A 15,980-nucleotide genomic window follows, 5' to 3' on the forward strand; every position below is an offset into this window, starting at 1 on the left:
TTTTCATTGTTGATTTCTCTGGGTTGCCTTCAATCAATATCAGCTCTTAATCAAATAAATACAGTAGTTTGTGACTCCTGTGTAGCCTTCTCTGTTGCTGAGGGAGAGTGGCTTGAACATTTTTTAGTTTCATCACTATGGACCTTCTCATAGAAATATACAAACGTGTTGTAGCCCAGAACTGAATTTGAATACAAAGCCCAATATTTTTTCATATGATCTCCATATGATTTTGAATGAAGCTGAATTTTTTTTCGTTGTTTTAATTCTGATTTATTTTCTTTTTCTAAAACTGAAAAATATAAGGAAGCATAGGTAAAACACGCCTCAAAAGTGATTGTACCTGAAACATTTTTTTTTAATTTCATAAATAAAGTTATCATCTGCCACTTTTTTTTTTAATTTTTGCATTTGGATGATGTTTAAAAACTTGCCTGGCTTTATTCTTTGCTTGCTTACTTTGTTGTATTTTATTTAAAGTTTAAAAATGGGTCATAGTTGGGATGAAACTACAGTATCATTCGAAAAGTATTAATTTTTTATCATAAGGGGGAAAATCGATCTAAATATCGCTAAAATGTTAAATTTATCCAATTGTATGGTGCAGTATGTAATAAAATGCTTTAAAGAAGATAATTAGATCAAAAATAAAGTAAGAAGAGGTTATCCGGCAAAGTTAACTCAAGGTGATTAGATATTTATAGTTAGAAAATTTGTGAAAAATCCACATTTGAGTTCTGTAAACTATTGAATTTCTATCGAATTTACTGAAAAATTTTCTCAGTTTCACCTGAAATTCAAAAAGTACTCAGATCAGCTGGATTACATGGACGCTCTGCTCGAAGAAAAATTTTTGCGAGTACAGAAAATAGAAAGCTTATTCTTTCATTTTCAAAATCAATGGTAAATAAGCCCAAAGCATATTGGAACCATTTTTTATTTGCAGATGAAACCAAATTTAACATTTTTTGTTCTGATGGATATATAATTATAAAAATGAGGAACATAATCCCAAGAGCTTGGTTGAAACAGTAAAGCATGGCAGTAAAGGAGTCCTTGTGTGGAGGTACATGTCAGCATCAGGATTAGGTTATTGAGTATTTATTGATGGCATAATGAACTATGCTCTTTATTTAAATATTTTAAAATGCAATCTAAAATTATCCACCTAAAATTTAGGTATTGGAAACAACTATATTTTTTGCCAGGATAATGATCCTAAGCACACGGCCCTTATTATTCACCTCTGGTGTGTCTATAATGTCCACAAGTTCTGAAAACACCACCTCAGTTACTAGATTAAAACTCGATAAAATGTGTTTAGAGAGAATTAGAGTATGAAGACACAACATAAAAACAAACTAAAAACTAGAATAATGTAGGAACATTGATGCAGATATTACCGGGGAAAAAAAAAAAAAAAAAAAGCTGGTGACCTCTATGCCTATATGTGTGAAAGCTGTCATAAATGCTGCAAGATATCCCATAAAATACTAACTAACAAAAATATTGTAATGTTTACTATTATGTGCAGATTTTTTTAACGTGTGCGAAGACTTTTGTGAAGTAACTTCTGTGTTATTTTTTGATTATTCCCCGCCCCCCCAAAAAAAATTTGCTATGTTCATAAAATAACTAAAGCATATTTGCTAAAAGAAATTCATTATTAAAATATTCTCATTCTCAAATATTATTTTTTATTAGTGAATAAAGCAATATTTCATTTAAACTCATAAGTGTATGAACACTTGGGAGCCAGTAAATTTAGTTCAGTATTGCATGCTACAGAAGGTTCAATTAAAATTCAGTACTTTCCTAAATAATCACACTGATTTACTTACCGTCCAATGTTGTGTATCTGAACACGTTCGAATATTTTGTTAATTGCAAAAAATTATTTTTTCTTATATCATAATAAATAATTCAATTAATTATTAATGATCTATCCAGTCTATACTTTGTAAAAGTCATTCAAGAGAAGGGTGTGTTGCTTCCTGAAGCATTTTTAAATATCAAGAACCTCCCTCTAACCTGTCAATGAACATTAACTCATTGGCCTCTGTGGCAAGCAGATGATGCAAAATGAAAACATGGCTGTGTGCATCTATATTTTTTCTTAGAGTAATAATTTTTTTAAAAAAGTGTCTTCTAATCAATTATATGATTTGGGAGATTATGTAATTGTGTGTATATGTATCATAGAGCATGGAATTATGCGACAGACAGAAAATATTGAAAAGTCTGAGATGTGAAAATCTGTTGATTATAGCCAATACGGTACAGTCTGAGATACAGAATCATCAGGACTTTGGCAATTAGGAAAGGCATTTGTTGCTGTCTATAAATTTTCCTATTTTTAGGGAGGTATGAAGCTGCAGAGATTGCATCAGAGACATCACCCCCTACAACCACACAAGGGCTGAAAGTTTTATTCTGGCCATCCTCAATCAATGCACTGTTATTGACCACAGCGGTGATTCCCCAGCGAGCAGAAGTGTGAAAAATAACATCCAGAAATCTCAGTTAGTGCGGAGAAAAATCATATTTTTTCCACACCTGCTGCCTCTTTGTAGTTATATTCACCATTCCTAATGTTTGTAAGAAGTGTGAGTGTGTGGTTTTTTTTTTTTTTTTTTTTTGGGGGGGGGGGTCTAGAGGACAGATATTAAATCATTACAAATTTCGGACTTTGTATTAGAGCTTGTTTATATTATATTCAATACTGTATTTCAAGTTTCTTATGTTAAAATGTTTTTATGCTTTTCTAGGATGAAATAATTGCCGTGGGAGGAGAAAGCGAGGATATCCGTTTTTATGATGTGAAATCTGGAGAATTAATTCATACATTCAATGCTCATAAGAGCAGGTAATTGTATATATTCAGATACCATTTAAATAGTAAGACATTTACAGAAACCTTTATCTGAAGTCTACAAGTTTCTGAAAATTAGAATAATCAACTGGTATTGAGTACAGCAAAGAAGCATAAAATTAAAAATTCAGTTTGGAATTTGAGTAATACCTGTATATAATCTGGAATTTGAGAGCAGTTGGAAAATAATGTTCTAGAGCAGGGTTTCTTAACCAGGGGTGAAGGGAAGGAATGCAGTCAGCCTTTTATTTATCTATTAAGTATTTAGTTTTAGTTTATGAATATAAAATGTACTGTTATTCACATTTTGGTATTTATTAACATTTTCTACACTTTTTGTTGTTTAATTTATAAAATGCATTGAAAAATCATATAAATCTAGGTATGTATATCTAATTTATTTATTTATTTTTCAAACTTTAGAAAGAATGAGGAGGGAATCATCTTCTAGCAATGTTAAAAGGGGTGCGTGGCGCAAAAAAAGTCTCAGAACTCCTGTTATAGAATATATTAAAATGTGGCTGCATGTTTTATAACCTTAACAAAACTTTTCATAATAGGAAATGTTATGTGAGTGTTTCATTACTGCTTGAAGAAAGACTTTTTATCTGGGCCTTGTAGTGCAAAAATGTCCAGCTGACAAATGTTCATTATGCTTTAACCATTAAATGTTTTGTACATTTGAATGAAAAATTTGTACTAATATTCAAAAATGAATGAAATAATTTTCAGTGCTTATTATGATCTGCATAATTAAATTTAGTGAGCAACTGCAAAACATAAGTTTTAGTTTTAGCCAGTCGGTTTTCTTTATTGTATGAACAGTAGTTATTAATTTTATAGCACACTCAAATAAACTCTTAATTACTCCACCTTTTTACAGACATTCTGTGTAATTCCACATCTTCTGCAATATGAATTATTATAATTGTGTGTAAAAACGTATTTTTTTCCTGCATTGCTTATTAACATTTCATTGAAATGTAGAATTTTAGTATAAAAAAATAATAATAATAAATTTTAATACTAAATGCACTAATTTTTTTAAAAGAGAATTATTTTTTAATTGTAATCTTTGTGATGGTGTTATGATTTCAGGAACTAATTGTGTTGCTATCTAGTGTGCACGTGATGAAGTATGACTGGATCAGCTATACATGTTTAGCTCTCTCGATTCAATTTAATTATCTGTACACCTGAATTTTGCAAATGGATGTTCTTAAATCTTTTGTTAAGTAATACCTGTATATAATAATATGATAGATAACAACTGTTATTGCAGTCTGTAAAATTATCAGGGTCATAAACTTTTAAATTTTAAATTATTTCTACATTAAGAATTTTTTTTAATTATGCTACCAAAAATGTAAAAATATTTATATCAGAGATTTTTACATTTGATAATATTTTTATTTTTTGGATATTATAAAAATTTTATTTCATTTTTTATAAAATCACAGCTGCTAAATACTTTACTGTCTTTCTTGTTATAGAAACCAGTGTTAATATAAATAAAAAAATTTCACTCTTGGTGTTTAGATTTTGTATTTAAATAAAAATTCAAAAAATGCTGGTATTCATATTTAAGTTAGAAAAATATTTGGGGTATTTTTTAATTTTTGTTAAGTTTATTAATAAATTTCCTTTTTAATATAAATAGAAATATAGCTTTAAATGCTGAATTCCTCTTTCATTATATATGATTTTGCAACAAGATTCAAGGAGTGGACTTTTAAAATAGTCGCTTACTAATAAATTTACTCATTTAACATATATACAGCTTTCTAAATGTATAGATGCTTTTTATAAAAGCTGTATAAAGTTCTATAAAAGTACAGCTTTCTAAATGTATAGATGTATTTTATACCAAAACAAACTCCCCTTTATTACTTTTTCCCCTATTTTAAAATGTTTCACCCCCTAAATGTAGAAGACATTTAAAACAATGAAAGTTATGTATGTTGTCATTCTTATCATAATTGCATAAAATAATTAATCAGTTTTACCTGTTAGTTAAAAAGTGATTAGTTATTTTATGTTATCTATTATGTAATCACATGTAAAATTTAATCAAATCTAGCATGTAATTTTTAATTTACATTGCAGGATTTTTTATATTTTTAATGTAAATTATATATAGTATATAAATTTTATATATTGTTTTTATTTTAGAGTTAAAGCATTAGAATGTGTTTCTGTAAATTCAGAAACATTTTTAGTTAGTACTTCTAGTGATGGATACATAAAAGTATGGTACTTGGATGTATCTGAGGTGAGTTTATATCTTTTCAGTATTTATTAATTAGTGTTGAAATATATCTGGGCTTTATAACCTTTAATTATTTTTAATTGTGAAATACTGGCAATTAAGGAAAACTAAAAAATTGCTGATACATTTACAAAGAAAGTCTTAATTCTTCCCAATTTACATCCCTTATAATTTCTTGAAATTTTTTTTGTTAAACCATCAGGATTTTGTGAAAATGTGGAAGGCCTATTAAAATTTTAAATCTGTTTGTCAGTGCAAATCTGTTGACAAGGAGCATTTCATGTGCTTCACGTACTCACTTACATATGCTTCATTATTATATTTGTATGGCATCTTGTATCTGATTCAACAAAATTTGTGTTGTGAATAACCTTTAAATGATCAAAACCTTCAGCAAACCTTAAGCAGTCAAAGCTTTTTTGACTGTTTGAATAACCTGGAGTTCATGGCTTAATATACTTCTTAATAATGTCTAGTAATGTGCTATCATTCTTGTTGTGAACTAATACCAAAAACAGCTAACCAAGTTCTCTCTTAACTCCTTGAAAGCCTGCTGCCTCTCAACTACATGCCTCACACCTTATATATCTACATTTTCCAAATTTACTTTCATTTATTTCCACTTCATAATACCACCTATTTTTTCCAATGTTAACTCTGTATAATCTAAAATGGTTTCATTAAAAAACCTCCTCCAATCCACTAATGTATTCAAAGCTAAAAAATATTCTTTTGAGTAGCTGTAATTTTTGTCTCTCTGGTAAGTTGATGTTAAAAACAATATTTCATCCATCCTCAAATTCCTGTTAGAGAATCGTGATCTCTGCTGAATTTACTTTAGTATAAAGTGACCTCAAGTTCCGATTTTGGCGGGGCAGTCCCGCTTTTTGGAGGACTGTCCCGCATCTCACCGATTTTTAAAAATGTCCCGCCTTTTTAGAAAATATCTGCATTTCTTATTTTAAATGTACTGTAAAAATATATTACCTATTATTTATTAATTATAAAGAACATAATATAATTTATTAATTATAAAGAAACTTAAATATAAAGAAATAAAAAATAACATACATAAACAAAAAAACACATAAATTGCATGCAGAGTAAACTAAATTAGGCGATGTAATGAATTAGATTTACTCGGTGGTGTTCGATCATTAACGTTACGTCTCATCAAGGAATATGTATTGTTAATGGAGGAACAGCTAGCATTAGCTGAAGGGCTATTTGCTTTCCACACTGTAAACCACAATCAAATTCAGATCAATTTATTGTATGTCACAAATGATCAAAACATTGTATGACAAAAATTTGCATGTGCAAGGACAAAAACCAAAGCAATTATTTGTAATGTTTTTTCACTATATTCGTTTTCACAATTGCAGAAATAATTAGATTAAATGCACACTTATATCCATATATTATGATGCTTCCAACCACAAAGATTTAATATTATTTCCCACAACTGTTAGACTTTTTGATCCAGAAACAGGAATTAAAATTAGAATATTAGATTTTGTTTCATTGCCGGGTGAAACTTCACAAATAATTTTTGACTCAATAAGTACTATTTTAAAAAATAATAATTTGAACAATAAAATTATTGCCTATTGTGAGGATAACATTAATGCAAATTTTTGCGGAAAAATAGAAGAGGCATCAACAACATTTTTACAAAACTTAACGAACATTTGAACCAATAAATTGTTGGGGTAGCTTGTGCAGCGCACATTCTACACAGTACTATTCAAACAGCATCTGACTTCCAGTGGATCTTGAAAAGATTAATGCAAAAATTTATTTGTATTTTTATATATATACACTGTACGTGTTGAAAGTTTGAAGGATTTTTGTGAAAGCACAGAAATCGAATATAAAAGAGTTATTGGTTACAGCAAAACACAATGGCTAGCTCTTTTACCAGCTGTAGAAAATATTTTAAAAATATACGAACCATTAAAATTATAGTTTTTATCACAAGATAAATGTCCAAGAATATTGCAGCTCTTTATTGAAAATGACACATCACAAATTTGGCATCAGTTCATCCACAACCAAGGTACATTATTTCACAATGCTGTGAAAATTATTGAAGAGGACAAAATTTCAATTATGGATGTGTCAAATGAAATCAATAATTTAAAAACAAAATTGTGAGAAAGAAATGATAACGATTATGTTCCTTTAGTTATTCGAAAGGACATCACTAGGTTGGAAGAACAAGGTGTCATTAAACGACCTGATTTTCCGAAAGAAGTCAGAAATTTTTATAATAACTTGTTGGAATATCTTGAAGAACAGACAGTTCAATTCGAGGATATTAAAAATTTTCATTGGATGATATTAAAAAAGATTTTATGGGAATATGTGGAAAAATCTTTTTAATATATTAGTAACCATTTTCCGAAAAGTAATATTTGCAAAAATGATCTTTTTGATGAGGTGTCATTTTAAAAAATATACGTTACTGAAGAAAAAATTAGATGTCCGTTGTCTGCAAATGTGGAAACAGACAAAAAATGGATGGAGTTACTCCTTCATTTTAAACAGAATAATATTCCTTATGAAAATATTTTGAAAATTGTAGAACATGCATTCTCCCATCCAGGAACAAATGCAGCAATAGAACGTGTTTTTTTCTAGTATCAATAAAATATGGACAATTGAAAAAACACAGTTGAACATTAAAACCTTAAAATGTGTATTAAGCTTAAAATATAATTTGACAGTTCATTTGAGAAATTTCATGACATTTTAATAAATGATCCGAATCTGTTGCAAAGTATTCACTCAGATAAAAAATATGACCATGAAAGAAAACCATAATTTTTTTTTAATTAATTAAAAAACGTAATTCAAATTATAGTTTTTACAAATATTTTTATAGTTACCAATAGTTAATAATAAATATATTTTTGTATATTTATAGATAAGTAAATAAATGCATACAATAAAGTACATTTTTTTGTATTATTGGTCTGCTTTCATAACTAAATTACAATTTTCATTTCATTCCATTTGTCCTGTTTTGTCTTGATGAAAATGTGGTCACTTTACTTTAGTACCACCTTTCTTCCCAAAAATCGCCATTGTGACCCCCATATCTATCCTATATCCAAAAAACAAAAGTTGCCAGATTTTTTTTAATGATGAAATGTTTGTGAAAAGCGCCTGTAAAGAATTTTTATTTTAATTGTAAAATAATTATTACCCATTCACTCTCAAAGTAGGATCCAGAATACACACATGCTTGAAGTTTCCATTATTCCTAGAAGCACTGGAAAATGCCTCTTTTGGTATTGACATCATTTATGATTATCATAAATGTAATATCATATAGACATCATTTATTATTATCCTCTATCATAGACATCATTTGTGATTGCTTGAATTGTCTGAAAATATTAACACCTGCCATATCAGATTGGTAAAAGCGAGTAACAACATCACAATATGACATGTAAGGTGCCTATGGAATGACAAATACGTAGCGTATTCGGAAACTAAGTACCGTTCATTCTAGCACCGTCGCAGCGCTGTGGTAGGCGTCCCGCGCATGCGCACTAGTCTTTCTTGTTCACTGACTTTCAATTGTCACCATTTTGGTTGCTCTATGTTGTGTTTTCAGTTTGCTGTGCACATTCAAAATGTTTAAGACAATTAGTTCTCCCGCTGACTGTGAGATTCATGCCGTGATTAAATTTTTGAACGCGAAGAATGTTAAACAGGCCGAAATTTATCGTCAAGTGACAGAAGTTTACGGTGAATACGCGATAAGTGATGGAATGGTGAGAAAGTGGGTAAGAATGTTTAATGCAGGTCGAACAAATGTCCACGCTGAGGCTCGAAGTGGTCGGCCTTCTGTTGTCACCGATGATTTGGTAAGGAAAGTTGATGAAGCAATTCATGAGAACAGACGCTTCACAATGACAACTCTTTCAGAGGCATTTCCACAAATTTCACATACTGTTTTGTTCGAAATTGTGTCTGACCACTTGAATTATCACAAACTGTGTTCCCGATGGGTTCCAAAAATGCTCACCGATGTTCACAAAACAAAGCGACTTGGTAGTGCCCTGACATTTCTCACGTGGTACAGTGATGAAAGAGAAAACTTTTTAAACCAAATTGTGACAGGTGATGAAACTTGGGTGTGTCATTTCACACCCGAATCGAAACAACAATCGATGGAGTGGAGACACACTCATTCTCCGAAAAAACAAAAGTTCAAAGTGACAATGTCATCACAAAAAATCATGTGCACTGTCTTCTGGGATAGGAAAGGCGTTTTGCTTACTGAATTTCTTCCCAGAGGTGAAACCATTAATGCAGTATGATATTGTGAGACTTTAACAAAACTAAGGCAGGCCATTCAAAACAAACAAAACTGAGGAATCCTCAGTAAAGGAATTGTGTTGCTCCATGACAGTGCTCGGCCCCATACTGCTGGTGTCACTCAATCGTTAATTCGACAGTTTCATTGAGAGCAGTTCGATCACCCGCCGTACAGCCCGGACTTGGCGCTGTCCAACTATCACTTGTTCCTGCCCATGAAGCGCGAGCTTGGTGGCAAGCGCTTTGGATCTGACGATGACACGAAAAATGCTGTGGAGTCGTGGTTATCGAAACTGGCAGGAAGTTTCTTTGACGATGGTATACAAAAACTGGTCACCCGCTATGACAAGTGTTTGATCATTGGCAGAAAGTATGTTGAAAAATAGTTTAAGACATGTATTTTCATGTAAAAATAAAATTGGATTCGAAAAAATTTTTTTACTTTTTTTTTTTTTTTTTTTTTCCAAAGTGGTACTTAGTTTCCGAATACACCTCGTAACTGTTTCTGATAATTAAAACAAACCCAAGGCTCTTTGTCTGGTGCCCATAATTTAAAATATGATATGACACTGGTAAAAAAAAATCTTTAACTTTGTTTGCACTACAATACAAAATATGTTATCTCAGATGATGTCACTTCATTAATTTTAATAAAGAGTAGACAGTTTCCTTTAGCTGCCAAATTCAAGAATCTAAAGTTTCCCAAATGTGTCATGATTTTTCTGTGAACTTTTTGAAATAGTTCACAGAAACTGAAAGTTATCAGAAATTGAATGTATTGCAGCATATGATTTATATAAAAGTATTTATTTAAAGTTCTTATAAATGAACTTATGTGATATGCTCTGTTTTAAAATTTTAGTCCCTTTTTTAGTCTGAAATTAAAGCACAGAAGATAGCGAAAGTCAACACTGGAAGTCGGCCAACTTGCTTAACAGTATTATTGAAATGAAAATTGGATACATGTTCATTTTTTATTTGAAGTAGGTGTGCATATTTTTATTAAAATATTTTTAAAGAATTTGTTGTTATATGTTGTTATATTATTTGTTATTCACATAATTTTCTGTTCTCGGTTTTTGGACAACAAAGTAAATAAAACAAAGTTGAGTAGAAATACAGTAAATATCTGTAGTTATGTGTGTAATTTAATTCCTCACCCTTCTTTGTGGTCTGTGTGTAATTTGTTTATTTTTACTTAGTTATTTCTTCGTGAATGTATTTTTTATTAGGATTTCCTGTTTGTTTGTTGTATATTTTCTTTCATTTTTTTATTCATAGCCATTTATTATGTTTGTATATATTTTCTTATAATATTTTGTTCTGCATTTAATTTTCATCCAGTTCATTTTTCTGGAAAGTCCCTGAAATGTCCTTTGCCCTAAACAATGACATGAATATGAGGCTGAGAACCAGTTGGTTTTGCATTTTATACTGTTGGGCTTTTTCAGTGATTACTGTTTTAAACTTTGCTGTGTGAGGAATTCTGCTATCTGTGCATGTTAAGGATTTTTGCTTATCTTTAATTCTCCTTGAGCTGTTGAAAGATGTTTATTTTTTTCTGTAAGAAATGTTATTCTTCATTTTGAATCAAGTTGAAATAAAATTTCAAGTTTTCCTTTTCACATGCCCTACTTATTTAAAGAGTTTGCTACAAATCTGTATCGAGCAACAATATATAGTGCAAGTTCAGGATTTACATTACTGTTAAAAACCAGGTATTAAAAAAAAAAATGTGGTACAAGCTATTATTTCCTTAAATATTAATCGTAGACATGTGCCTTCAATTATAATGTTTTACAAAATAAGGTAGATAGTTTTATGGCAGCGACTCAATCCCTGGATATCTCTGAGTTAAAAATTACAATACTGTGGTATCTCAGTATATGTCTGCTTTGAAATGTGCCTAGATTTGTACAGATCTTGTTTGGATGCAAAATTTTTTCCTTGGTATGTGATATTTCTTTAGAATACGAGTCAAATTTAATGAGTCACGGCTGCACGTGTTATGCTTGCTAACCTCTTTCCAGACAATGCTACAATTGCCCATGAGTATCAGTGCTGTTTTTGCTACTACAGTCAAAAGTCGTTAATCCGGACTCGTCGGGACTTCGGTGATTCCGGATTATAGATCATCAGTTTAAATCTGGTAAAATGGCATGCAGAAATTATAAAATTAAAAATATAAAACCGTAATTTACGAAATAAAGAACAATTATGATCTAAAGGGTATCAAAATTTACAAAAAAAAAGCTTAATATTTATTTGTTTACTTTATTAAACATTTCTTTCAATGTAAGTTGTTTAAGTTGCTTCGTTTTTTATGTGATAATACATTCTCTTTAATTCTATAAACAGACATAATTTCTTGTTCAATTACAAAGTTCCGCTGTTCAAGTCCTATAATTGCTGTGTCGAGAATACCGACTAATTTGTCAATCGAAATTTTTTCGTTTTCAATAACCTCTGTTACTTTCTTCCCTATCGGAAGCGAATTATAATGACGAGGCATTTGATTTAAATCATATCAAAGACGAGATGAAATACTACATTGAGTAAGCAATTATAAGCCAAATAAAATAAAAACATCTGCCCTTAAGATAAGGATAGTGCTGACAGATCAACTTCCAATTCATTGCACGCCACCGGGGCGTTAAAGATAAACAAAGTTTAGATAAACAAACGTTAAAGTTTAGATAAACAAAGGATATGCCTTTATCCATTTTTTGCAGCAATTCCACTTTTTGTTTAATGGACTCCGAAAGATACTTTCGCTTTGTATATCCTTTACATATTAGTAAATATGTATCGGAAATTCTATTTGACATAATCGAAAGTTCAAGCTTACTTTTATAAAATTGCTCTAACAGTCTGCAAAAAGAAAGTTTGTAGCTTTGAATTATAGATCCGAATTATAGATCATTCCGGATTATGGGTGTCCGAATTAACGACTTTTGACTGTATTCGTTAAACAACCTTTCGCTATAGCTTTGAATTTTCAAGTGATTTTGTGTTTTTCTGCGTAAATGTTTTGTAAATTCATCAACAGTGAATTTTAGGAAAACTGAGAAGAGTAAATCAATAAAAAAAAATTGTTAGGATCACCCTGGAATTATAGAGAGATTGTTGAAATTAAGAATCTGAAACTTGCCTATTGCAGAGCATAGAGCAAGTACAAAGGTGTCTACAATTGTGGAAAACAAAGATGCAGTTAAATCTGCTAACATTGCAAAGGGGGTTGAAATCAATTACCAAAAGATCAGAGATGTGGAAAAATTGCTTTAGATCTGGATAGCAGAAAAACATTTTGTATCATTTGTTGTACTTCATATATGTACAGTATGTATGTCACCCACTGCCCCCATATTGTAATATTAAACAGTGTTTATAATAATAACAGTCAGAGATTTTATAAGAATAGATTAACTATTTTTTCTGTATTTTTATTGGAAAAATTCATTTGATGTATGTCTAAGAATCTGGAGCAGATTAATGGTATATACTGAGGTACCACTGTAAAGCATTTTGAACTAAAAATTAAACTAATTAGTTAAGATGATAGACAAATTATAAATATTCTTTTTTAAGATTTTTTTTTTTTTTTTTTTTTTTTTTTTTTTTTTTTTTTTTTTTTATTTATGACGCATAGTATATTTTTTTTAAAAAATAATTAATACATGTAAACAAAAATACGTATCCTCAAAATCTTTTATTCAAAACATGATTGCATATGTATGAATGTAGGAATGATATGAGGAAAATAGCAATTTCCCAGAATTGAGTATTTTGCTCAGCATTAACGCATTCACAATTACACTGTAAAAATTTCAATATGTCTTATATTTTATGAATTAAAACTTTTGATTTTGTCATATATTTTACTATTTATTCGCATTTTTAATCACTTTACTGTTTTTATTTTTCTGTTTATACTTTTTTACAATAATGAAACTGACTGTAGACATGAGAAACTCAATACAGTACAAAGTCCGAAATCCGGACTTGTCAGGACTTCAGCGATTCCGGATTTGGGATTTTACCAGATATTAATTAATGTTTAAATCTAGTAAGATGGCATGTAGAAATTATAAAATTAAAAATATGAAATTGTGATTTATGAAATAATGAAGTGTTTATGATCTAAAGGCTATCAAAATTTACAACAAAAAATGTATTTATTTGTTTACCTTATTAAATATTTTTTTCAATGTAAGTTGTTTAAGTTCCTTCATTTTTTGTGTTAATACTTTCTCTTTAATTCTATAAACAGACATAAATAATCTCTTCTTTAGTTACAGTGTTGAAGTTCTGTAACTGCTGTTTCAAGAATTCCGAATAACTTGTCAATCAAAATTTTCTCATTTTCAGTTACTTCTCTGTCACTTTCTTTACTATCGGTAGTGGTATTTAGAACCATATTACAGGTTTCGCCATTCATTAATTGATTGATGAGTGAGAAGCATTGTCATCACAATGAAAAACTTCTTTTATATCATCTTCATTTATTACAGCTTCTCCAGATTTCTTAACAAAATCCTGTAAATGGAAAATTTCACCTTTGTTTTGCGATATCTGAAAATCTTTAAAATTAGCAGCTATCATCATCAAATCGCTACATGAGTCATTACTCAAGTTGTCATGTTTTTGTTAGTTTGGTACATTTATCTTTACCATTGGCAACACCAAGTTCTCTCTCTCTGTCTCTCTCTCTGTGTGCGAGCTATGGATGCCATTGTAATGTTGTGCACGTGTTGTTAAGTTTGAATAAAAAATGTGAAAAGATACGTTTCTTATTTTTCGACTTACTTCTTCATATGATATCGATTTATTTAACAGTTTTGATAAACATGCGGTGATAAAAGGAAAGTATAATAAATAATAATTCTCCGGGTCGGCATCAGATCAACGATGTATCTATGTGGAATGTTTCAGTTTGAGATGTGTGCCAAGCAGATACCCAGCATCAGAGCCATGGTACAAATTATGCTAAAATGATTGTTTTGTCAATAACAAGGTATTTTATTTAGTGTCAAAGTAAAATTAAAAATTGGTACTCTCCAGATATTTTATTATGCACGGAGGGGGGTGAATCAAGTGCGCATGCGTAAAGTCTATGAGAAATACGTTGTTGGTGGTTTTGAAGTCTGAATTTTAGATCATTCCGGATAACGGACGTCTGGATTTCAGACTTTGTACTGTATTATATATTTCCTTTTAGCTTAAATAAACAAATTTAAATATTTGTTAACTACTTTCTATTACAACAACTCTAAGAACATTTTAAATTCTGTAATGTATTATATTTTGACTTCCTAATTATTTTATGTTTTTGTGTATTAAATACATTTGTAGTGTACCTGCTGTTTTTATTCATCCCTATTAATAAATATATCCATTATCAAATTTTACAAAAATATGTATAGCTACCAATTTAGTATAGTTTTCAGGACTTCATAATTGTAGACTTTACATTTACTGTATAAAATAATAGCATTGTGAGAGTACACTTAAATTTATTTACAAAGTTTATGCATAAGCTCATGTATACATTTTCTTTTTTAGATGGAATTTCTCAAAAGCATCATAGGACATTCCTTGTAAAAGCTGCTTTTCTGTACATTTTTGTAAATAAAAATATTGATAATCCTCCTATATTTATATATGTGCTGTTGGATTTCTTTAAAAAAGAAACTTTTTTTTCCTTCACAGTTTCCTTAATAAATGGTCTTCTCGTGTGCTACTTAAATGTGAGCCAGTTTCCTATATAAAGTCAGCTCTGAAGATATTCCTAACTTTAAGCAGTGAGCTTATACATATTTTGCCATAAATAAATAGTACACTCACATTAATTAACATTTTAAGATAAAATCAGTTTATTGGAAAAAATATCATTATCTTCCTTTTACTGCTATGAATGTATGATTAGGAATGTGCTTTAGACTGAGACATGAAACCAAGAAATCCCAGTTGGGTTATTGTCTGCAGATAAGCATATTTTGTTGTGCCACTTAAACTGATGGATTGTCTATATAATATTTACTGAAATGCCAATTTATTTTATGCACCCTCACATATTCACAGCATAATATTTAGATTTCTATATAATTTTCTGAAATGGTTGCATTATATGCAGTGATTTGGTAAAAATCACCATCCCATAATTACTACAAAATCTGATTAGAAATTTATAATAAAATTATAAATATTTCATAGTGATATATTGTGATTTGTTATTTATTATTAAAATGAGAATGGGGTCCTAGTAGATGCGCTTTCGGTATCTATTTGGTCTGTTTTCCTATATGTAACATCACTATAAGCTAGTTTATATTAGAAAGTCCTCCATGAAGGCATTCCTTTAAGCCTTACGTGCTTTGTAATCTTATAATTTTATATCTTGATGCAGGTAACGCTTATATAGAAGGGAGGATGAGTTACGAGTGTTTTCTGACTTTAACTAACAGTTATTGGGTTTTATTATTGAAAACAGAGTTTTTATCATCA

At 29.9% G+C, this 15,980-nt stretch overlaps 1 protein-coding gene across 3 annotated transcripts in view; it reads left to right on the plus strand.

Annotated features, from left to right (window-relative positions):
* Positions 1 to 15,130, plus strand: part of LOC118204833 (p21-activated protein kinase-interacting protein 1-like) — a 51,416-nt gene extending 36,286 nt beyond the window's left edge. The window contains exons 7-10 of one of the 3 annotated variants that reach the window (XM_085810476.1): positions 2,769 to 2,866; positions 5,045 to 5,144; positions 10,351 to 10,463; positions 15,039 to 15,130. In XM_085810476.1, coding sequence (XP_085666602.1) covers positions 2,769 to 2,866; positions 5,045 to 5,144; positions 10,351 to 10,428 — 276 coding nt within the window. In that variant the 3' untranslated portion in view covers positions 10,429 to 10,463; positions 15,039 to 15,130. Of the gene's footprint in view, positions 1 to 2,768; positions 2,867 to 3,295; positions 4,371 to 5,044; positions 5,145 to 10,350; positions 10,464 to 15,038 lie in introns of those variants that run through there. The other 2 variants (XM_085810475.1, XM_085810477.1) reach the window with 2 other exon arrangements.
* The last annotated feature ends 850 nt before the right edge of the window (positions 15,131 to 15,980 follow it).

This window comes from Stegodyphus dumicola, chromosome 2, assembly GCF_044657685.1.
Source record: "Stegodyphus dumicola isolate Sdum_Otavi_A_Nest chromosome 2, ASM4465768v1".
Classification (NCBI taxonomy): domain Eukaryota; kingdom Metazoa; phylum Arthropoda; class Arachnida; order Araneae; family Eresidae; genus Stegodyphus; species Stegodyphus dumicola.